This window comes from Borostomias antarcticus (genome assembly GCF_949987555.1).
Source record: "Borostomias antarcticus genome assembly, chromosome: 8".
Lineage (NCBI taxonomy): Eukaryota > Metazoa > Chordata > Actinopteri > Stomiiformes > Stomiidae > Borostomias > Borostomias antarcticus.
This window is the reverse complement of record NC_140241.1, coordinates 25,316,274-25,341,280: the sequence shown is the minus strand read 5'-3', so window position 1 is coordinate 25,341,280 and position 25,007 is coordinate 25,316,274. Positions and strand designations below refer to the sequence as shown.

The 25,007-nt window shown below is 48.0% G+C and overlaps 1 protein-coding gene across 1 annotated transcript in view; it reads right to left on the bottom strand.

Moving 5' to 3' along the window:
- Positions 1-9,563: 9,563 nt before the first annotated feature.
- LOC311312362 (sarcoplasmic/endoplasmic reticulum calcium ATPase 2) overlaps positions 9,564-25,007 on the bottom strand; it is a 30,741-nt gene continuing 15,297 nt past the window's right edge. The window contains exons 6-21 of the mRNA XM_084442291.1: positions 22,244-22,324; positions 20,640-20,725; positions 19,939-20,236; positions 19,063-19,229; positions 16,103-16,191; positions 15,727-15,829; positions 15,450-15,581; positions 15,052-15,171; positions 14,244-14,462; positions 13,381-13,716; positions 12,942-13,162; positions 12,571-12,773; positions 12,331-12,416; positions 11,876-12,009; positions 11,583-11,700; positions 9,564-11,301 (exon numbers count right to left, since the gene is read on the bottom strand). Of these exons, the coding sequence (XP_084298417.1) occupies positions 11,029-11,301; positions 11,583-11,700; positions 11,876-12,009; positions 12,331-12,416; positions 12,571-12,773; positions 12,942-13,162; positions 13,381-13,716; positions 14,244-14,462; positions 15,052-15,171; positions 15,450-15,581; positions 15,727-15,829; positions 16,103-16,191; positions 19,063-19,229; positions 19,939-20,236; positions 20,640-20,725; positions 22,244-22,324 (2,666 nt within the window). The 3' untranslated portion in view covers positions 9,564-11,028. The remainder of the gene's footprint in view (positions 11,302-11,582; positions 11,701-11,875; positions 12,010-12,330; positions 12,417-12,570; positions 12,774-12,941; positions 13,163-13,380; positions 13,717-14,243; positions 14,463-15,051; positions 15,172-15,449; positions 15,582-15,726; positions 15,830-16,102; positions 16,192-19,062; positions 19,230-19,938; positions 20,237-20,639; positions 20,726-22,243; positions 22,325-25,007) is intronic.

Genomic DNA, 25,007 nt, shown 5'->3' with positions numbered 1-25,007 from the left:
CTGTTTTTCTCTAGGCCCTCTCTGACTCGTGGACAGTTTTTAAGTCTTTAACTTTTCAGTACCCGGCCCACTGGGGTCGGTATAATGTGACGCTCAAATGCCTAAATTAATTCCCTCTCCACCAGGTTATTTGAACCTACACTAGCAAACATGAAACTGTCTCCGCTTAGGTTTCTAGTTTGCAACTCATTTTAGGATGATACTTTAAGCTTTCTTTGTTAATGAGTTATGATGCCCGCTCCTGTGTCCACTAAAAATGACACCATTTCACCATTTCACTTAGGTTTACTCCCGGTAACGAGCTTATTAGTTGTGGTGTATCTCGGGCATCGCACCCTGTGAGTGGTGTAAGCAATGCTTCTAAATCAGTGATTCGATTCTGCACTAATACTTGTGTATCAGGGGAAAATGGAACGAACTCACCCCCATCGCCTCGTGCCGCCCGCCAGTGCCCCTCCTCCCGTGTTTTTGATTCCTTGCGTCTGCTTGCCGGGTGCCACATCTTTGCTTTTGGGTTGTTCGCTGGTCAGTAGCGATGGCGCTGCTCCTGGCCTCCCTCAAAGTTCTCCGGGCATTCATTCTTCCAGTGTCCAAATTTACCACATAGTGCACACAGAGAGTTTTATGGGGTCTTCCTGGCCCTCATTGTTTTGTCTTGAAGATGTCTCCGCTCTGGTTCTGCTGTCTGTCTCTTGTTTTGTTATTACTATTGCTGTGTCGTTCCATGTTATGTTGTGCCGTGAGCTATTAGATACATTGGATTTCCCAAAGGGGATTCATAAAGTATCTTTCTATCTATATCGGTCGTGGAACGCTCCAACAAACTTTCCCCCACACTCCTGCCGGTTGGGCAGTGTCTGTGCTTGCTTCATGATTTCTGCTGCTGTGTAGGATCTCCGTACACGTTCGGCACCTCTATCATTTGGAAACGGTCCAGCCTGGATTGATTCAATGGGCTGGTAGGCTGTCCCCCTCCTGGTTTGAGCTGTGGAGGGTTGAGGCGTCACTGTCACTCTACTCCCGTGGCTGCTGTGATTCTCAGTCTCTGTCTGTATGGCCGCTCGTCTGGGCGTCAGATTTTCAGCCAAGAATGTTCGTATCTGTTCAACAATGTCTGATGTAGCCCCTCCATGGGTCACCTTTGTGACATCTTGGGCTGACCCCACTGGTGACAATGCCAGTATTTGATGACGTGCGGTTGCACGCTGCTTTCCTGGTTTTGGCACACCACGCTGGGGCCCCCCCCGTCTGGCCAGTGGAAGGTCTGTGACTGGATCTGTCGGAGTTGCGCTCCTGACCCTCCTGCTCCGTCTCCTCGCTGGTGTGGATGTGTGCTGTGGGTGTGGTATGGTGGTGGTAGGGTGGCGTCCTGCTGCGCTGGTGGAGGGTAGCTGGCCTTGGACCGGTCTCGTGGCACGGCAGTAGGCGGGAAAGGGCACTGCAGGCTGGCATCTGCGGATGAGAGAAAGTGCACCCCATCCCCGTTTTCTTTTTTCCCACTGCTGCTTACCTTGCCTAGTTCTTGCCTGCTCTTTCCACTTCCTGAACATCTTTGTCTTCCTCTTTATCTACTCTCTTAGTTATTCCCTGTTTATTTATTTATTTATTTTTCGCTCATGCTTATTGCTTTCTCTCTCAAAATTGTGTGTTATAACTTTATAAGGCTCGCTTTGCCTCCCTCTCCTCAATGGTCAATTTTGCTCTCAATTTTGGGAGTTTATGGCCCAATTAATTTTACTGTAAGAAACAGAGAGTGGTGGTGCAGAACAGAGTAAACAAACAATTTATATGCTGATATTGTGCACTGTATGTAAATTCACCCTCGACCATCTCAATCTATGAACCCAGGACCACGTTCCCAGATAGTCCATATGCACATGAAAACAAATAGAAAATATAGCCACAAGCAGCAATAACAGGGCTAAGCGCGACTCACGCATCAAAGCCAACAAGCGAAACATGCCATAGCCACATTGGAGCTATGCATATAAGTGTGTGTGTCTTCTGACCAGGGAAATCAGGTTGAATTCATGCAACAGCATCATCATCACCATGATCATCATCATCATACAACTGCAATCACATTCAATTCATCTGAAGGCGTCAAACGAGTGTCAGGTCCTTTCAAGCATCTCATTACATTAATTATATTTTGGGACATATTTTTTAGGACCTATTTGTCTACATGTCTACAGGCCACATGGTTATTCTCCAGGCCTTCCACCTGCCTGGAAGTCACACATTTACCATCAAGTCTCAGTGTGGGGATAGCTTGATAATTCAGCTATCTGTGAACCATACTCACAACTCTTGTTTCTCTCTAAACCTAACATTTCTCAGAAGAATGCCCCCCTACACTTGGTGTGTTTGGGCTATGTAGTCTATGTGCTACTGTGCTCTCTCAGGATGAATTGTTTAGGCTAAAGGCTACTACCCTCTCCCTGGTTGAAGTGTGTGAGTTATAGACCACTCCCCTCTTCCCAGGCTTAAGGTTACTAGCTTATCCATTGATGAAGTGGGTAGAATGTAGGCTACTACCCTCTCCATGGGTGGAAGTATGCAGGCCATAGCTGATAATAACTGTTGTGGGGGGTTGCAATTGTATCAATTGACAACAACGCTTATGTCAATATCAAAATAGAATCTGATGCTTTTGCGTCCAATTAGAAAGTTGTAGAGCATGCCATGAACTACCTAAACAAGCCATATGACCCCATCTAGCCACAAGGGGTGCCACAGCAATCAATTGTGTTTCAGCCATTTTTAAGCATTTTGGCTTGTTGTAGCGCCCCCCTGTGGCCAATCTGCGTCATATTTCTCCAACTTGCCTTAAGATATGCTCTGGTACTATTGTACCAGGAATTGGAAAAATTGGCCTGGCGGTTAGGCCTAAACAGGAAGTGAGCTCTCTAGTGCCCTCTGCAATTTTCATTGCCTCATAGTGGCTGTTCAATTCAAATTTTCCAACTTTTGCCGAGATGGAATTGTAGATATTCAATGCTAGATTACATCTACTGAGATTCATGTAGATTGATAAAACTACCCTAGGAGGAGATAGATTTTAAGCGTTTTTACAATAAATTAAAAATCACAGAAATCTACATAACCTGAAGTTACGGGTTCTTGAGGCAAATTTGTTCACCATAATTAGACTCAAATGTGTTTAAAGTGTCATGCCTCTAGCTCAAAGGGGGATGAGTTATGGCTGTTCAAAGTTTGCATTTTACGCCTTTTTGGCCAATTCATGTGAGACTTGCTTCACGGCTACAGGCCCTAAGCCTCTACCAATGGGGCCAGCCATAGGCTCCCATGGCAGATGAATAATAATAACACTAACAATTACAATAGGTGCCTCGCACCTTCGTGCTTGGCCCCTAAATAATAATAACTAAAACAAACAAGCAGATAATTCAACACAAGGAAGTCCTACACTTGATCAGCTTATAAATCAACTAGTTCATTCTGTCCTCGATGTGCCGTGTCGGTGGTCGGAGTACAGTTGACCATTTTGATCTCCTTTTCTGGAATCAGAAACAGTACAAAGACAATACAGGAAAATAGTTTCCTTACACAGAATTGAATGCTTCTCATGTTATTTAACATATGCAAATCGCTTCAATACCCCCGCGTGGAAATATCCATTCATCTCTCATTTATTCTACTTCATAATTTGTTCTTATCCCAACAAAATAATGTGAATGACTCTAACTATAGAAGTCACTACTTTCATATTGATAACATTCTCACAAACGTTTTGCAACAATACAGAGAAACTTGAGTAGACTAATGTCAGGACTTACAACACAAGATAAAGACTGGAGCTGCAAGACGCATGATTCATCATGAAATGCCCACACATTTCCTGATCACGTGTCACATGACTTGAACCCGACTAGAGTAACTATTTCATACTAAAAGTATGTTTCACATCGAACATGTCAGTTCTGACAAAACAAAACAAAATACAGACTAATATTCAGTACCTCGCTTTCCTTGTGAAAACGGTTATTACAACAACCACGTTGAAATTCCTATACTGCAGTTTTATTATTTTTTTTTGGTTTAGTTAGTTTAGTTAGTTAGTTAGTTAGTTAGTTTACAGTAGGCTTATAGACACCAGTGCCTCTAAGGTAGCCTACTATACTAAAGACCCAAAATATTAAACCCCAACAGTTTAACAAACAGTAGAACAAACAATAAAACAAACAACCAATAGAACACATGTTCAATTATTTTCTTGGTGCATTTTATATATATTTTTTAATACTTGTTTCTATTGAAATGCTGGGTGGGGCGGAGGACTGGAGCACCGGGCCGTCCCTCTCGTTACTCAGCCGCTGTGAATCCGGTGAGTGTTGAAAGCCGCTTAATTAGCGGGGTGATCAGTCTGACGGTGCCGCGCGTCTCGCCGCCCCTCGCCCGGACCAGCATTCCTTGTTCTGACATCAAATTGTAATGGATTCCTTTGAAAGGGTAATAACCTCAAAACCACACTGGTGAACTTTGAAATAGGAAGAAAACTATATATCCCAAAATAAGAAATGCTCTGGCCAGAGGACACTTCAGAACAGACACCAGGTTGCATCTGAGGAGAAGTGCAAAGAAATTGTTAGTCAGTGATAGTTTTCTTATACAGTAGACAATTTCGAAATTTAAAAATCAACCGTGTAACGAACGCTCTTTCATCTAGGCTATTTGGCACGGTAGTCTATCCTGGTCTTTATCACCTAAAAATCAAGCATGAGGCAAAAACAAAACATACAATTATTTTATTCTACTGAAAAATCTTGTCTCTACCCCTCTCATACCAGGCACGAGTGTGTGTGTGTGTGTGTGTATATGTGATTATATTGTGAATGTGTGTCTGTGTCTTTTCTTTTTGGCACTGCTCTCTAAGAGAAGTTATGTTTCTCTGTATAATACTTTTAATGTCTTATGTAAAGCACCTTGAATTGCCCTGTGGCTGAAATGTGCTATATAAATAAACTTGCCTTGCCCTGTATTGTGTACGTGTGCGTGTGTATGTGTGTGCTTGTAAGAGGGTACATGTGTGTGTGTGTGTGTGTGTGTGCTTTGTAAGAGGGCACATGTGTGTGTGTGTGCTTGTAAGAATGTTTGTGTGTGTTGTCAGTGTGTGAAAGGACGTGTAGGGTGAGTGTGTGAGAGGGAGGGTGCGTGTGTGTAAATGTGTGTTTGTATTGAGTGTGTGCGTGTGTGATGTATGCTCTGTGTTGTATGAGTGAGTGTGGTGTGCGTGTGTGTGTGGGAGTACTTGCTGTGTAGGTGTGTGTATGTTGTGGAATGTGTGTCTGGTTTAAGCGTGTGTGTGTGTGTGTGTGTGCGTGGTGAGTTTAGCGTATAGGGTGTGTGTATGTATGTGTGTGTGGCGTGCTCGTAGGAGGGTGCGTGTGTGTGTGTGGTGATTTTACTGTAGGCTACGTGCGTGCGGGTGTGTGTGTGTGTCTTGTGGACTGAACTCGCTTTATGTGATGAGGGCTGGGACAGAGAGAGAGATTAAACAAATCAAAGAACTTTCATTTACAGCAACAGAATAACCAGAGACCAAACCACTGCGACGATGCAAATAAAGTGCCTGCTCTCCAGTATTATATACGCTCAACAGCTTGTTTTTGCTTATGGTGCCTGTTGCTTGGTTTTTTTAGTCCATCCTGTAACGGCCGCTATTCCTTTTTCTACTTTGTGAATTTATTTCATGATGGCTGGGCCCCACGTGGGCCGTGAAATAATGGCTGGGCCCCACGTGGGCCGTGATCCTCACTTCACTGTCTTTTCTTATCTGCTTAAATTTATGGGCTACCGATACATGAAAGCCTGTTGGGCCCTTTACAATAGTAAATTACGGCCTCGCTATTCTGAACTCAATAGTAACACTTATTTATAAACTACATACGGTTTTAAATCATAGAACCACTCGCTACACTTTTTAGGTAAAGAAAAACAACCCCCAACCCAAAATTATTCTATTCTCAACTCTCATACTATTTTACTCCGTCGGCATGCCTATTTACACTTATTTACAATTTTTTACTCTGATCAGATTTATTGCCCTCTCGGCCTCGCGCAGCCTCCTGTGAGCACACACACAGGCCCCCGTCCGCGCGTACTGTAGGGCACGCAGGCCCTTACAAGCTACTTAAACCGGTAGCCTTTTCTATAAAAGTGTACAAACAGACACCAACAAGCTACTCAACCAGGTAACTTTTTCTATATAAGTGTACAACCAGACACTAACAAGATAAGTGTACAACCAGACACTACCAAAATAAGTGTACAAACAGACACTCTTTCTCTGATCAGATTTATTGCCCTCTCGGCCGCGCGCAGCCTCCTCTAAGAGCACACACACCGGCCCTCGTCAGCGCATACTGTAGGGCACACAGGCCCTTACAAGCTACTCAAACTTTTTCTATCTTCGAAGTCAACAATGTACACTTTAATCTTTTAACCAAACGTCAGAGGAGGAATTTAAACCTAAGTAGACTAATTTATTCCTCACAAGTATCAATCGTACAAATCCACCCTAGGATTGGGATCCACATATCTTGTACTATTTCAACATACTGTAACTCTGGCTGTACTATACATTTCTCAACACTGGTGTTACAGTACTCAAGAATTATTAGCCTGTGCATGGCTGAGCTAGTCATGCAAAAAGCCAACTGCTATTCATTCACACTTTCCGCTCACACATGCAGAGCACATAAAGCACAAAGCATAAAGCATAAAACACATACGACATTTATGACAAACGATCGCATAGGATTCTCGGTGCCTTTGATGTTTTAAATGGACCAAATCTGATAAACATGATTTAAAGTAAGATTTATTCTAGATTCTTTGAAGAGGGGCGTTTTAATTACCTGCAGCCCGGGCGGATCTTGACCACGTCAAACACACGTTAAAAACAAATCAGCAGATTTTATAAATGGCTCTGCCTTACCTTGTAATTTAGGGCCCTGTGTGTCTGACGCGGACAGGTCCGTGTCCTGGCGTAGGGTAGTGGATGCCTCCTCCTCCTGGTTAGGCTCGCCATTTGTCGTGTAAAATAATTTACTATGTCTTGGGTCAAATTCCAAGAAATAAATCTAAGTCCAGAAATAAATCTAAGTCCAGATTGGTGTTCAAAGTTCCAAAATAACTTCAGAGTCCGAGAAGAAAAAACAACTCGAGGCACAGAGAGTCCAAATGCGATTTGACTTTAATGCTTTTCAGAAACAAACAGCATATAAGTCAGGAGCTTCCCCGGGAAAGAACAACTTTTCCCTTTGTCTACTTGCCCTTTATAGTCTTATCTACAAACACTCCCCTCCACCCTTGACCACATCCCATTTTCCTTGCTGGCTCAGCAAATAACTCATGTCCATATATGTCCTACATCCGTGCCCCCCCCCCCCCTCCCAGCTTCCTGGGTGAAGGACTCTGTCTGCTTTATGAGAGGAAATGAGATTCCCCCGACCGGAATCTCAACTGCCCCCCCACAGGAGGAGGAGAAAATACTCATAAATCTCTGCATTAATCAGCACTGTTCTCTGGCTGCTTTGGGAGGAGAGGAGGGGAAGAGAAGGAATTCAACAGGAAGAGGAAAAGAGACCTTACTGCTGTGCTCTGCAGAGTCAGCATTATATCTCTGGCTGTTTTGGGCCTGGCTACTTGGCAGGAGGTGAGGAAGGAGAAAAGAGCATCTTGATTCAGTGGGGACATTCCATTCTCTACACATCCGTTTCCCGGTGGCTGCATCTGGTGGTGACTTTTTATCTACTATCCCTCATGAGCAGCTGGTTATGTAGAACAAGATTACAATATCATGACATGATTAAAATGCAGGGGAGCTAAATCAAATTAAATCACAACAAACCAAGTGTTGATCTAAGTGGCATGGTTGGAAAAGGGCTCTTCATGCAAAGAGGAATGTTAGGACATGGACAGACATCTTCCCTGCACACAGGAACCCATTCGACTGAACCCTGCTCTCTCCTCACCCCTGAACATTCACCATGCATCCCCCCCCCACCCACCCACCCCCCCCTCTTTATTGGATAATTTTTCAATACATAGTTGATATAAATGCACACAGCTCCTCTGTCTGCTCTGCACAGGTTACATACTGACTGGTGATGAGGTGTGTTGACACTGAGAACACGTGCTGGACAGACGCCACTAGCCCGGCCTTGGCAGCCACTGTACTAGTCCAACTAAACTAACGGGAATGGCAGGTTCTATAAAAAATAACCTGTTGAAAAAGAGAAAGAGAAACACAATCAGTACAGATTATCATCAGAGAACCCCAAAATACTAAGAGACTTCCCTATACAAAATGTTTGTAATTAAAAATAAATACACAATGTCATGCATATCAGAAGTAATGTTTTATGAGCTCAGGTGTGGGCGTGGTGCAGAAAGGGTGCTTTGGTAAAGTCAGTCAGAACGGTGACAGGAGAAAACTCAGGATCAAATATTCTTGTGTACAGGTATGCCTTTCACACTCACTACTGCCAAATGTCTCTATATCATAATATTGCTGAAATGTGCTGCTCTACCCAGCACATCCCCAGCTTCCTGGATCGATAGCCATTCAGTCAGAGACAAGATTCATCTCAAGTGAAGACTCTGCCGTTAATTTGTAGCGGCAGTAGATTGCCGACTAAGTATTAAATACTGATGGATAGAACCACACGAAACTGACATGAACTGCAGGTCCAGTATGGATCTCTCAGCTGACCTGCCTGCAAACTTCAAATTAACAGCCGCGTTGGAGATCACGTTTTCATCTATCCGACCATGTTGTATTGGACCATCTCAAGGAAGGGGAATTATTGAAACGGTGGTATGAAGAGTCAAATCATGGTCTCTTCCAGAGTTTGATTTAAAAAAGGGAAGTGCTCGTACTCTGGAGTTCGCCACAGGTGTAGGAGTGAGAGGTGGTGTGTGTTACAGACTGTGTTGAAGGAGCAAGAGGATACTCACGCTAGTGACAGGGGAGCCAATGGAAGGCATTGAAGGAGAAAGCACACAGTTAAGAACACACGGTGCGATCAAACTCAGGCTTCTACCTAAATACATGCTTTATAGAGGTGTCCTCAAACACGCATAGCACACACGGTGTTATTGAACAAAATACTTTAGTAGGCCAGGATGTGTGCGCTGGTATGGACTCCTATTCCAACAGATATGCTGCACTAGAGTCCAGGTGCCGAGTACAAATCTACAGATCTCTATACAAGTAAACCCCCTCAAGGAGTTAAAAAATACACTAGATCTGAGGTCTGTCACTGTATAAACCAGCCCCGTCAATCATGTGCCGAGGAAGCATGAGGCATTCATTCATCGACTCTGTACAGTATCTAGTATAATGTTCAAGTATAATATGCACATAGAAAACCTCTGACTGTAGAAATGATCTAGTCACCACAGTCTCAAGTCCTGGATAAATAAAGACGAAAACACTTTGATTCAAAGGGTTCATGAGTGTATTTTTCTCAAAGTAGAAAAAACAAACATTTTGGGTCTTATTTGCAATGCAAGGTTGCATCTGGAGTAGTTCGTTTTTTTTTTTTTTTTTTTTTTTTATTGTTTAATCTTAACTCTCCTTTGAATCAAACCCATGCCCTGCAGAGATGTCACCATTATCATTCATCCCCACCCAATCCTGCCTCAAACACAACACAAATAAAGTTAATGAAGTCAATTATAAAATACACCCAAAAAAAGTACTTAAAATGAGTTACTGAGGGGAGGGACTATTTGTTTACATTTTCGTTTCTGCACAAGCAAACAGGGGCACACCATGTGTGTTGTAACTAGTTACAATAACAGAGCTAAGACTATGGAAAGCCATGTGGGGTTGGGAGCATCTAGAGATGAGCTAAATTGATCTTACTGAGGTAGCTGTGCTCTGCCTAGTGCAGAAAAACTGGCTTTTCAAATCAAGGAGCAGTGTAAAAAAAAACCTGTGATGGTCATTTTTACACGATGATAATGGTGAAGACACACGACTAAATCATAAATTAAAAACCACGTACAGTTCATGCAAGGTCACAGAACATGCAGCTTTCAATTCAGAATTTCATTTGCTGTGGTTTTGTTTGTCAGCGATGCATCTCATCAACATTCATCCTCAAACCTTCCCCATAATCTTATCTGCTGCCACACAGTGCTTGTCCATAGGCTCTGAAAAGAGTTCATACTGTAGACCTGGGTCAAGTAGCATTTGAAAGAACCTTCAGTCTGCCTAAGCTTGCCTGGAGTGTCAGGTGGGAGAGGTTTGAATTTTTGGGACAAGCCCATTTATTTATTCCATTGCGCCAGGCAAGATCACTCAAGCACAGATACAGATTTTGAAATGATTTCAAATACTATTTGGACCCATGTCTGCAGAAGACACAGCAGTAACCACTAGAGAAAAACCTGACACCAGTTCTCTCTAAGACACTCCGGTCCCACAATTTACAAAGTGATTAACAAAAAAGGACAAAAAAAAAACAACAGTTGCATAAAATAGTGTTAAATCTCTGTACAGGTCAATGGACTGCTTTTAAATATCTGAATTGAATACTCATGGAAAGGGAAGCAATTATTTGTACTGTAGTGAACTGAGACGAATGATCAATCCCAAATCATTAAAAATACAAAATTTAAAAAGGCAATATCGAAAGGACAAAAAAAGGAGAAAAAACAACAAACTAAACAGTATTTTCCGTTCAAACCAGCAAAAAAGTCCACAGCTACGGGAGACACGGTCTTCTAAACACTCGTTAAAGCCTCACCCATTCCCAAACATTTCAACCAGACTCTTTTGATTGTTACATTTTTATATTATCTGTTAGGTCTCGTCGTGTGTTAAACTTGGTCCTTCCTCGTGCACGCTCGGCAGGCACGCAGGCACACACTCTAGCGCTACACACACACGCACGCACTAGCTACGCACACGCGGGAGGGGGGAGAGGTGGGGAGAGGGAGATGGGCGAGGGGGGTGCTGGGTGGTGGGGGCGGGTGTCGTGCTCAGGTCAGTCAAGACCAGAACATGTCGGCCATGTTAGTGTCGGTGCTGTAGATCCAGAGCACCAGGGGGAGGACGAGGGCCACGAAGGGCCAGGAGATGCCCTCTGTGCATGCAGACAGGGAGCAGCCCTTGGTGCTGGCTGGCTTGTCCAGCTCTTTACCGGGCTCCAGGTAGTTCCTGGCTGCAAACTTAAGCAGCTCGTCCAGCAGGATGACCGGCAGGGACATCTTCAGCACCATCAGCCACTGGGTCAGGTTCAGAGGGGTGATCTGGAAGATGATCTGGTGAGGGACAACACAGCTTGGGTTAAAGTGGATTTTCAACCAATGCTTCCTGAAATATTTGGTCTTTACCGTCTAAATGTAAAGACACATTTAGGACCCATGGGACGCAAAGAACAACAACAACAACCACAGAGCTATTTACCATCAGGCCGTATATTGCCTTAAATTAATATCTGGCTGATCACAGAAAATGACACCAGCGTTCTCCTATCTAACAGCTCTGTAGATTATGCCTAGGCTAACTGGCGGGCTGTTCTCAGAATGAAAGGTGTTCTGACCGGCAGAGGTTCCACGTAGAGGATGAGGAAGTGAAGGGACATGGAGAGGCAGATGGCTCCCAGCAGCCACACGTTCTCCCAGGGGGGCATACGCAGCAGGGACTGGTTCTCTGACACACTGGAGGAAGGAGAGAGAGAAGGGGAGAAAAAAGGAGAGGGAGAGAAGTGTGGGGGGGGGGAGACCATGAACATTGACCTTCAAGTAGCTGCATATGAACATGTTTAGATCAGTGAAGACTGTAACAGCCATTAGGTTCTATGCCAGGGTTAAAGATGCAGTGAGGTGGACTGACCTGTTGAGGGCGTTGCACATCTCGATGGTGACGAGCACAGACAGGGCCATGGTCATGGGGTAAGGAGACTCAAACACCTCACACTCCAGACCCTGGAATTCTGGGTTCTCTGGACCACACTGCAGGAAGTGGCTCTGAGGAGAGACGCGGAAGGGGAGACCATGAGAGGGGACAGTGTGTGTGTTTCTTTTTTTAAATTATTTTTATCTATCATCTACTACTTTAATGTTTTGATTTATTCTGTAAAGCACTGTGTGCTACATTTGCTTGTATGAACAGTGCTATATAAATAAAGTTGACTTCGACTGTGTGCGCATGGCATGCCAAAGAGAGTGTGAGCATGACAGAGAGGTGTGTGTGTGAGTATGACAGAGAGAGGGGTTGAGTGTGTGAGTAAGAGAGAGAGGTGTCTCTCTGTGTGTGTGTGTGTGTGTGTGTGTGTCTCAGTCTCCTACCAGCTGGTAGAAGGTGATCCTGGGTCCGTCCTCCGCGGCTACGAACCACCAGGAAGCCGCTCCCACTGTGGCCGCTCCTACATAAACTGGAGGACAGAAAACACACAGGTCAGAAAACACCCAACACACGCCACATTTTAGCACTCAAACCCAAAGGACGACGTCCGGCGATTACCAGAAAGAACCCGAACACATCCCCAGCTTATAAAGAGTGTTTGTTTGTTTGTTTGTGAGACTCACATCCGATGGCGAGGTATCTGAAGAAGAGCCACCCGGAGATGAGGGGCTCGCGGGCGTTGCGGGGAACCTTGTTCATGATGTCCAGGTCGGGGGGGTTGAAGCCCAGGGCGGTGGCGGGCAGGCCGTCCGTCACCAGGTTGACCCACAGCAGCTGAACTGGGATCAGCGCCTCGGGGAAACCCAGCGCCGCGGTCAGGAAGATACTGGACACAGAGAGGCATGCTGTTGAGTGAGTGTGTGTGTGTGTGTGTGTGTGTGTGTGTGTGTGTGTGTGTGTGTATGCATGCACGTATGTGTGCGCATGAGTGTGAGTACCACCGCGCGTGTGTGTGTGAGCATCCGAATGTGCATGCGAGTGTGTGCCTCCTCACCAGACGACCTCCCCCACGTTGGAGGAGATGAGGTATCTGATGAACTGCTTCATGTTGTTGTAGATGGCCCGGCCCTCCTCCACGGCCGCCACGATGGTGGAGAAGTTGTCGTCCGCCAGCACCATCTCGGACGCCGACTTGGCCACGGCCGTGCCGGAGCCCATGGCGATGCCGATCTCTGCCTTCTTCAGAGCCGGGGCGTCGTTCACGCCATCGCCAGTCTGGAGGAGAGGAGGGGAGAGACAGGGAGAGAGAGAGGGAGAGAGAGACAGGGAGAGAGAGAGAGACAGACAGAGAGAGAGACAGAGAGACAGAGACAGAGAGACAGAGAGAGAGAGAGAGAGAGAGAGGGCGAGAGAATGACGTCGTTAATCACTTGTTTCTGTTGAACTAAGAGCTGGACGGATCTATCCGTGTCATGTAGTCCCCTCGGTCTCACCATAGCCGTGATCTCATCGAGGGACTGCAGGAACTCCACGATCTTGGACTTGTGGGACGGCTCCACGCGGGCGAAGCAGCGGGCATTGATCACGGCGTCCCTCTGGGCGTCCGGCGACAGGTCGTCGAACTCCCGCCCGGTGAACGCCATGCTGGACACGTCGTCGTCCTCGCCGAAGATGCCGATGCGCCGGCAGATGGCGACGGCGGTGCCCTTGTTGTCGCCGGTGATCATGATGACCCGGATGCCGGCCAGGCGGCAGAGCTTGATGGAGGCCGCCACCTCGGCCCGGGGCGGGTCCAGCATGCCCACGCAGCCCACGAACGTCAGGTCCGTCTGGGACGCACACGCAGTCAGATGTTAGTCAATATTGATACGCAGGTTCCCTATGTTACCCAGTAGTCTGACACTCAAGACCTGTATTGCCATTGCGTTTCACTTCATTACTCATTCTAAACAGGCTCCCGTGGCGGCCGTTTTCCGAGATGGGCGTCGCCGAAGGGGTCCTCGGCAATTAAGTTTGTCCCCTGACCGATTGCATCGCGCGGTTTCATTCCGTCAACGCATTCAAAGGACGCCGATTTGGCACGGTTGGAATTCCAACCGAGAAACCGCTCTGGTCGAGAGCCTTTCCGGAATCTGAGTCGCATTTCGAAAAATTCAGATTCAGGGGCTGGAGCCGGGCTAATGTCACGGAGTCCCCTGTCTTACAGAACGTGCGTACAGTAGAGTAACTAAATTAAACCGCGTCACCCACCTAACCGAAACGATAGAACCAGCTCCCTCTCCCCAGTCTCCTTCATCTGCTCCTGGTCTCTCCTCCATCTCCTCTCTCTCCCTCCTCCTCCTCCCCCCCCACTCACCTCGTATTCGATGAAGCGGGCCGAGTCCTCGAGCGCCAGGCTCTCCTTGCTCTGGGGGTTGTCCCGCGTGGCCAGCGCCAGGCAGCGCAGGGTGTCCCGGCCTGTCCCGTACTCCCGGATCACCGACAGAATCTTGTCCTTGATGCCCGCCGTCATGGGCACCTTGCTCCCGCCCACGCGGATGTGGGTGCACCTGTCGATCACTCCCTCCGGGGCTCCCTGGGGAGGAGACGGAAGCGTTTTATGTTGTTAATGGAAGATGGGGGCGGGGCGAGACAGAGACGTGATAGTGGATGCAGACGAGCGCTAGATTATGCTCTTAGTCACTTGTTTTAGAAAGGAGATGCACTTGTGAGATCTGCCAAGTACATTGGCTTGTCCTACATTAAAGGTACCCAATGTAGTTTGACCACTAGTATGCGCTCTAGAGCAAATTTGAGAAGGTGGTCCCCGAAAATCGCGTACTACGTCATTGCGTCAATACGCGGAGCACATAAGTGACGTTTCACACATCTTTGTTGTTTTCAAAACATTAGCTAAACATCATTTTGCGAAGAAATTACAAGGTAGGAAAGACATTCACTGATTCAACATGTTTATTAGACTACAAGGAACCATATAATCGAGGAATTTCAAAAATAAAGAGCAGATTGTTTTGATTCACGTTTCGTTGTGTACCTTTAAATGCAATTATTGTTAGTCGCTTTGGATAAAAGCATCTGCTAAATGACTAATGTAAAAATAAATAAATAAATAAAATGTAATGAGCATGAGCGTCTAGGCGGCCTGAGATGGAGGCGTGCGCTACCTTGACAAACATCTTGCCCGCGGAGGAGCGCGCCTTGTTGGGGGTGCAGTAGACAGACATGGACTTCCTGTCTCTGGAGAACTCCAGGGTGAACTCCTTCTTCATCAGCTGCTTGATTACCTGAGAGGAGACGGACGGACGACGGGTTAATTTACCACCGCTGGTTCTTCTGACGCACGCACGCACGCACGCACGCACGCACACACACACGTCCTCTACTATACTGGTGGATCGAAACTTGTTCAACACTGGGGAATGGCGCACGGGACTAGGCTGATGTTTTTGCGTTATTGGTCAGCGGTCACTTCAAAGAGAAGTAAATCACGTTAACAAAATTAAGAAGAGATTATAAAAAAAAAAAGGGTCTGTGAATGTTCGTTGCGTTTGGCGAGGCTTACGGAGTTGCAGGCGTTGGCCCTCTCGATCTTGGACAGGCCTCGGACGTCCGTGTCGAACACGTTCATCTTCTCCACCAGACAGGAGAGGGCCGTCTCTGTGGCCTCGCCCACCTTCTCATACACGCCTTTGGTCTGGAAGAGAAGAGAGACGGGTCAGTGACACGCCAGGTAAGAGCATCATCAGTCCACCTACAAAGGAAACCAGTGTAGTGGGTTTCAATGTATACATTTAAAGTACATTTCGAGTACATCACACAGAATAACGCGGAAGCCTGACCTCGTTGTAGTCCAGGGAGGAGTCGTTGCACAGGGCACAGATGGTGGCCATCTCTACTAGACCGTCATACTGGGAGCACTTCACTGGTTTATCATCATGGAACCTGCAGCCAACGCAACAGAGAGGAGAGAAGCAGTGAGCCCCAAGTCAGCAGGGATGTTATAAAGGGGTGTGTGTGTAAAGCACAGCCATGTGGAGACTGGGTCAGTACTCAAGCATATAATATAATAGGTATATATATTATTATAAGTATGTAATAAGCATATTGGCGCCGAGCTTCACGGTTTACTACAGAGCTGTGATATGTGTTGTGTGATATTTGGTGATACATTAGGTGACACATTAGCTAACTGGCTGATGGACTGGCAGCACTCACACTTCTCCCTCTGGGGCGTACGTGGTGCCGGTGATGGTGAACTCCTTCAGGGAACACGTCTCACCCTGCGCCTGGTCAATAATGAACATCTGTACACACACACAGACACACACACACACAGACACACACAGGTTAGGACAGGAAAAGCTAAATAACAGACTAAGTGTTCTAAATGCTGCTGCCCTGTGGACGACCTGCACTTGTCTAGAGGAGCTGATTGTTCTGCTTGAGTTGTATTGCATATTGTCTCGTAGATGTTTGGCTGGAAAGAGGTCCAGAAACCAACACAGCTGCAGTGCATCCTACAACCCAGCAGGAGGCGACATATACTGGAAATCAGAGTAGAGCAGTTAGAGGAGGAGGACATGAGACAGAGTGGCAGGAGGGAGAGAGGAAGAACAAGAGAGAGAGAGAGAGAGAGAGAGGAGAGAGAGAACAGTGGAAGTAGCGACAAGGAGGGAAGAGAAAGAGGATGAGGTGAGGGGGTATATGGGAAAAAGAAAAACAGCCAAAAAAACATAGCCAGTGATGGACGTCATCCCTGCCTGTGATAGACGTCATCCTTGCCTGTGATAGACGTCATCCCTGCCTCCTCCACAAGCCGCCACGCAGAAACACACACAAAAACAAACACACTCACTCAGGAATCTATAAACACACACACAGTAATCTAGAAACACACCCTTGCTCATACAGTAATCCAGAAACACACACCATCACACACACACTCACACAGTAATCTCCCTGGCGCCCGGCCCTGCGGTTGAGAGGCAGGATGAATACCTAAATAAAAGTTCAAACCTCCCCCCCGCCACACACACACACACAGCTCAGAGCAGACTTCAAACGCGTCTGACGTCAGGATGGCTTCGGCAAAACACAGGAGGAATTAACAAAAACATTCCTGCTGCTTCGGACGGCTAATTTTAGCGGCTACCCTATTCGGACAGAGGCCTTTCGCATTCTGTGCGCTATTGCAGATTGGTGTGACGACAGTGCAGGTCGGGGGGGACATAAGAAGCCGTTCGCCTGTTAGGAGAGCAGAGAGAGTCGCTGTCCCAGAGACTGAACCGTTTAGGAGGGCAGGGAGAGCAGAGAGAGTCGCTGTCCCAGAGACTGAACCGTTTAGGAGGGCAGGGAGAGCAGAGAGAGTCGCTGTCCCAGAGACTGAACCGTTTAGGAGGGCAGGGAGAGCAGAGAGAGTCGCTGTCCCAGAGACTGAACCGTTTAGGAGGGCAGTCACATAGACGGTTGTGCTGTCTGAACCGCCATTGTGCTGTTCTGTGCCATGACAGAGTTCACCTCTACACGCTGCATTGCTCCATAAGACATATCCTGTGAGGTGGAAGAAGAAAGAGACTAAAGAGAAAATGGAGAGAAAAAAATGAGAGAGGGAGGAGAGAGAGAGAGAGAGAGAGAGAGAGAGAGAGAGAGAAAGAGGAATCTCCAACACAAGGTCAGTTATGCAACACCACTGCAAGTGACTGACTGCTGCATACAGATCAGCATACCGCTTCAGGAGAGGTTTGTGTGTGTGTGGGGGGGGGGGGGTAGAGAGGGATGGAGAGAGAGAGAGAGAGGAACAGAGGAAGTACAGGAGAAAAGGAAGAGTGAAGGGAGGGTGCAATGAGCAAACAGATGATTAAAAAAGAGAGCAGCAGAGACAGGAGAGAAAGAGAGAGGGGGAGGGAGATGGAGAGAGGGGGAAAGAAAGAGAGAAAGGCGGTAGCATCCATAATGAGGCCGCTGATCAGACTAATCCATCGACATTCACAGTGCGCAGATAAGACCGGGAGGAATAGGCTTCGCGCGCCAACGCCCCGTGTTAAGGAGATGGATTCAATCCAACGCGCCGCAAGTTCAGTTAATGCGAGAACATCCTTTCCACGGCCGTTACTCTCCAGTCTGACTGAAACGTCGGCAACGTACCAATACAATCCTTCATTAGACCAGTGTACCGAAAGTACAGGCCTTCATTAGGCCGTGTTCCCTTTCTGCACCAACAAGGCTGTGGGGGATAAATTCAGGCCGTCAGCGCACACTGCCCGTCAGGCTGCTGTTTTATTACAGTTCAGCCTCACTTCTCACTTGAATGGATGGCTTTGCTTTTGGCAGGAAATAAAGTAGCCCCTCCTCCTCCTCCTCCCTCCTCCTCGTCAGGTAGAGATGGAGGCCGGGGGAGAGACAAGGAGGAGGATTCAGCTGGAGCTGAGCTTTAAAAGGGCGTCCTGATTAAAGTGTGTGATGATGTATGGCAAGGAGGACTGAGGATTCCACTCAGCTGACCCGTTTGCCCAGCTGATGTTGTTGGGTGTTGAGAGATGGGCCAAGCAGGGCCAAGTGTGTGTGTGTGTGTGTGTGTGTGTGTGTGTTTGTGTGTGCGCGCGCACGTGTAAGGCTGCAAGCTGCTAAAAAAGCAAGGTGCACCACATTGTCCCTGGCCAATGTTATTCGTCGGCAAGCGACAGAACACAACGGTCATAGGGCACACTTCCTCCGCGGAAAAGTTTAAGATATTTTAAACTTTTCTTCGCTGGTAAAACGCAGAGTGGCGCGGTGAAAGGCTCCCTGGCGCAGTGCTCCAGTGACAACAATGAAAAGCAACGCGGAAAACGCTTTGACAAAATGTGCCGTGTGAATGTGGCTTGAGGTTGTGGCTGTGCTTTGCACGCCGTTTGCATTGAACAGCTGGACATTTGCATTTCCACACGCACAAGCGCACAGACGCGTGAATCACTGACCAAGATGAGTCATGTTCTTTGCCAAGCTGACGGTTCAGAAAGACGGGGCCGAATTCCTCCTCCTGAACACCTGTTAACACCTCTGCCCACACACACACCACACACAGTACTACACCTAGACTACAGTTATCCGACTGTCAGAGAGACAGTCCCTCCCTTCTCTGTCTGCAGACAGACACCGGGTTTGCTGGTCAGTGTGCCCTCTTCCCCTCTCCTCACCCTGCAGACGGACATCTGGTTGGTGGTCAGCGTGCCCGTCTTGTCGGAGCAGATGACCGAGGTGCAGCCCAGGGTCTCCACGGAGGGCAGGCTCCTGACGATGGCGTTCTTCTTGGCCATGCGTCGCGTGCCCAGGGCCAGGCAGGTGGTGATCACGGCAGGCAGGCCTTCAACACAGAGAGAGAGAGGGGGGTTAGTAGTGGGTAACCCAATTCTAGGGCTCTCTTCCTCTGCCCTCTACCTCACTCCTGTCTCCTCCTCTCCTGCCTAACTCAGTCCTCTCTCCTACTCTGCTCCCCTGCCCTCTAACTCACACTCCTGTCTCCTCCTCTCCTCCCTACCTCACAGTCCTGTCTCTTCCTCACACTCCTGTCTCCTCCTCTCCTCCCTACCTCACAGTCCTGTCTCTTCCTCACACTCCTGTCTCCTCCTCTCCTCCCTACCTCACACTCCTGTCTCCTCCTCTCCTCCCTACCTCACAGTCCTGTCTCTTCCTCACACTCCTGTCTCCTCCTCTCCTCCCTACCTCACAGTCCTCCGTCTTCCTCTGCCCTCTACCTCACACTCCTGTCTCCTCCTCTCCTCCCTACCTCAGTCCTCTCTTCCTCTGCTCTCTTCCTCACACTCCTGTCTCCTCCTCTCCTCCCTACCTCACAGTCCTCCGTCTTCCTCTGCCCTCTACCTCACACTCCTGTCTCCTCCTCTCCTCCCTACCTCAGTCCTCTCTTCCTCTGCCCTCTACCTCACTCCCGTCTCCTCCTCTCCTCCCTACCTCAGTCCTCTCTCCTACTCTGCCCTCTACCTCACACTCCTGTCTCCTCCTCCTCTCCTCCCCCGTCCCCCACATCTTCACCTCTCCCCCGTCTCCCCCCTCACCTTCGGGGATGGCGGCCACCGCCAGGGCCACGGCGATCTTGAAGTAGTAGACGGCCCCGCGGATCCAGGAGCCCCCGTGGACGGGGTCGTTGAAGTGGCCGATGTTGATGATCCACACGGCGATGCAGATCAGGGAGATGACCTTGGACAGCTGCTCGCCAAACTCGTCCAGCTTCTGCTGCAGCGGCGTGCGCTCCTGCTCGGTCGCCGCCATCTCGTCGCGGATCTTGCCGATCTCGGTGTTCACTCCGGTGGCCACGACGACGCCCACCGCCTTCCCCGCCGCGATGTTGGTGCCCTGGGGGGGGGGAGGGGGGTGGACAGGGTGTGCAAGTCAGGTTTTCTATACTTTGACATCGGGGACAGGGAGGGGACGACACAGGAGGAGAGATTATAGTGAGGGACGGACAGGGTCACGGGGGAGAGACCACGGGGGAGAGACCACAGGTCACGTCGCTGAGAGCTGCTTGCGCTCCCGCTGGGGGAGGAGGGAGAGAGAGAGGGTAACGAACAGAACTACGGAGGGAAGAGCTGGGTGAGCAGGTCTCAGAATCACAGACAAGGGTGAGAGGCTCAATTCAAGGTGAAAACAGAGAGAGAAGCAGAGAGGGCAAAAGCAGAGAGAGGAGGGGGGAGGTGGTCAAAGGCAAGAGAGAATGGGGTGAAAAGTGGAGGACTGTAATATTAGCGTAAAGACTCACGGAGAACAACATGTTCTTCTTGTCCTGGTTGACGGCCCGAGGGTCAGGTACGGGGTCAGTGTGCTTGATCACCGACACAGACTCTCCTGACGGGGTGGAGAGAAAAAGTATGAAGACGGGAGAGAAGAGGGGTGGAAGGACGGACATCACAGAAGACAGGCCAGTCAAGAGGGCAACATGGACAGGGTTGGATGACGTCCAGGGTGGTTGAATGCGTGGACAGGGTTGGACGACATTCGGGGTGGTTGAAAGTGTGCGTGCGGATCTTCTTCCCGGCTAACTGAGCAGACCTGCCGATTACTAAACCATGCATCAGAGCGCTCTGAGCCTTCAGCCTGCACTGCTGGGACGAGGAACCAGGCCCCGGGGCTGACAGACAGGGGGCCGTGCCGGTCGACCAGAGACAGGCAGTCTTCCCCAGATTATGGCCATGAATGGGAAGACAGCAGAAAAGCATGAAAATACTGAAATACCTCAAAAGGGATCCACTACCAATTAAGGCATTGGAGCGAGAAGAGAAGAGTTTCAGGAGGACTGCATTCTCCCTCTCCCCCTCTATCTCTTCAACTACCCCCCCCCCCCGTTCCCTGTTATTGACGTATTGTACTCATGACCTCTCTTGAATAGAGGCCTACTGACTCGCTGGGAGAGAGAGAGAAGAATTACTGCACTGAATTCAATTTAGTGCAGGAAGCAATTGAGAACCTGCAGCTTTCTTTTAATGTGCTATAAGAAGCTCACCAATCTGAAACTAGTTCTTAATCCTAGCAAATCTAAGTTTATGTTGTGTTCCAGAGACAGGATTACTGATGACAGGCTCCATTTATTGATGGCTAATGGCTCACGCATTGAGAGTCACCGAGTACAAATATCTTGGTGTGTGGCTGGATGATAAACTCATGTTTCATGTAGACAGTCCAGCCTCTAAGCTGCGGCAGAAAATTGGCTTCCTGTACAGAAACCGTTCTAGCTTTCCTGTTTAGCAGGAAGAGAATTGTTCAAGCTGTCCTTTTATCAGTATAAGACTATGGTGACACAATCTATAGACATGCTTCTGTGACTACCCTGAAAGCCCTAGACTCTGTCTACCATTCCGCCCCTAAGATTTATTACGGGTGATAGTTATGACATCCACCACTGTGTTCTTTATGATAATGTAGGAAAATAATATATATATATAATAAAATCCTAAAGAAGCGGTAGTCGTACTGTCAAGAGCCACGCATGCGTGATGTAGCCGACGCCTCCATCTTTAGACAGTCCTTGATGTAAAGTCAACCTGGAGACATTCGTTCATCGCAGGTGACTAGAAATCTGACTCTTAAACATCAGTGATTCAACACAGGCTTTGAGCACTGAAAAGAAACGTCAAGGGGCTCTTCAGATAGGGTGGCAAACTACCAAAGGATAACATCAAGCTTGATTCAAATGAGAGGTTAAGACAATGGGCCAGTTTGACAGACACATATTAGGGCCTACTAAAAATGTTCTCTTATCGCAAGGGCTTCTTGTCCTGGTCCTTGACTAGATTCAATAAATGTCCAGCAAATAAGCCGGAAAACTGTAGCGCCATTGGAAGAATGTGAAAGTGGTTCTCCTCTCACCTGTCAGAATGGACTGGTCCACCCTCAGGGTCGTAGATTTGATAGAGGTGAGGCGGATGTCGGCTGGAACTTTGTCTCCAACTGTGGAGACAAATGAAAATAAAGGGTAAATGCCATTAAGGAATTTGAAATGCCACTAAGAGATTTGAGTGGATTACAGAGAAAAGGATATCTTCAGTAAATGGATTACCATCCGATTAGGCAATATAGGCCACACACACACACACATGCGGCTGCACAATAAAATCAATACAGCGGAGTGTCGCAATCATTTTTTGGGTAGCACAAGAGAAATATAATGGAACAAGACAGGGAATCAATATAGATATACAGAACAAAGGATAGAATTAAATCCTAAATACATATATTCATTTTTTAAACAGATTTAAAATGTCCTTAAATTTCCTCCACCCTCAGGATCACCTCCAGGGATCAAGTAAGTATTTTCAGGTCTATATTTAAAGTTTCAGTAAATTATGTAGAGTATTGCAGTGTATTGTGATACAGCTGTAACATGACCCATGTATCATGAGGTCCATGCCAAGAACCAGCCCTACACACCCACACATACCGGGCTCCCACACTGTAGTATTGTGCCTGGAGGTGATGGATTCAGACATGCTCAGTCTAAAGTGAGCCAAGAAGGGCAATCATTTGGTGAAGCATGTCTTAGAAGGGACATGAGTGCTTTCAAGAGAGTGTCGATGTATTGATGAGATGTAAAGACCACACACTCTTCAGGCGCACTCCACTGCGCACACATTTCACACCAGACACACCGTCATACCCTCTGGATGCGTACAGCCGGACCCAAAGAGTTCTTACACCTCTAGAATGCAATAAAGTAATCAAACTCAATAGGTTTTTCCAGATAAAGCCTTGAGCGTGAGCCATTCATCAGGATTATGAATGTTCCATCCGACATCTGAAACGCTGGGAATAGAAATAGACTGTTGGTCATTCTTTCCACTAACAAGAGACTTTAGTGATTGCCAGTAAAACCAATGTAAAATGTAAATACTGCCCCCCTCCCCCCAACCCTCCCCATTTCCAAACAAACCCGTGGACCACTAAGAGACGCGGGCGCAAGAGTGTAAAAGCTCTTGACTTTTATTAGCCACAGCCGAGACAGGGGGCGTCATCCTGTGAAGGAAAACAGCACGGAAAGATTTGCGGGCTTTTTTTAGTTTAATCTAGAGAGATAAAGGAACTGATAACTAGGCGACTTGGGCAGGTGGGCTGATTTGAGTACCCGAGAATTCAGGTCGGGAGGAGCTTGCTCTGCTCTCATGTACACTTCTGTAACTTTACTCGATCGTCACCCTGAAAAGGCGTGATGAGCATCTCGGGACCATCCCCGGGGTGAAACCTGCCGGAGGAGAACGGGCTTCCGACAGACTCGTACACCAACACTCAGGGCCTCCGCTGTGCCCTTTCCGTGCTAAGAGACGGGGGTGGAGGACAAGCGAGGGGGGCGGGGAGAGAGAGACAAGGAAGAGACGGGCAGCCGAGGGATCACACGAGACCTGCGAACCGTACGCCCAAAAATGGAAAACTATTTTGATGGTGCGGTGGCGGGGGTTTGAACCGTGAGCGGTGGTCTGGTCAGACTGACTCCTCTCCGCTGTGTGGCCCTAACGGAGCGGGGGGATCATGCGCCATCGCTACTCGCCCTCCCCCCACCTCTAAGCTGCCTCACCGAACCTCAGAAGGTCCGGCAAGAGAAGATGGAGGGTGATCCTCCGTGGCCTCCTTCAAGCCTCTTCATGTCCAGCCTGTAGTCGAACTACAACACTCAATGAGAGGTAGACGGTTCTGAGGATGGGTCTGAGATAGAGGGGAGGGGGGGGGGGGCAGAGAGGCCTGGGAGAAGACAGGCCTAGATCTTGGAAAAGAACAGAACACATTAAAGACTTTATTCCGCTGTGGATACATTTTATATAAAGCCGCTGTTAAACCCAAACTCAGAAAGGGGCACGTACGTTGGCCATATACACCTGGGGTTGCTGAAGATGGGTCAGAGATAGAAGGGTAACCTACTTTCACAGACAATGAGAGCAGAGTAGCTGTAAGAATAAGCCTTCATTAGACTCACTGCTCATTACAAGACCATGATGGAAACATGTCTTAGATGGCACTAACAGGAGGCCTTCATCACACTAAAACCTAGTTTACTACTCTATGTACACAATGCAATGTAAGCTACTTGTGTACACAGTGTCACCCTGAGCAACATCTCTCAGAGTACAGGAGAGAGAGAGAGAGAGAGAGAGAGAGAGACCGCGTTTCGAAAGTGATGACGTGTGAACTGCTAGCTAACTAGCCAACTCTGTTGAACTGCAGTGGCTGTTGAGGGTCACGTACTCCATCCAAGGAGGCTTTATTTAGCCTAGTCTTACTGAGAGAAAGACAGACGTTTCCAGACCTCTCTCTCTCCCCCCCGGCCACCGTGACCAGAGAGAGGACTCTGCTATCTGTCTCCCGGAGTGAGCGACTAATGTCCGGCACCACGCACTCGCAGTCTTATCACTCTGCCAGCAGTAAGGAGGATCCTCTTCAGCTCCCTCAAGATTAGGCTCCCACACACGCGCGCGCACGCACGCACGCAGAACACTCACGCACGCACAACACACAACCACACACACCCACAACCACACACAGCAGCCCCAAGCAGAAGCAGGCCTTCCTGGGGGGTCCAGTGTAACATGAGTGACCAGGGGAAGTTTGTTTTCTCTCCCGGGGGGTGAGTTTGCAGTGCGCAGCC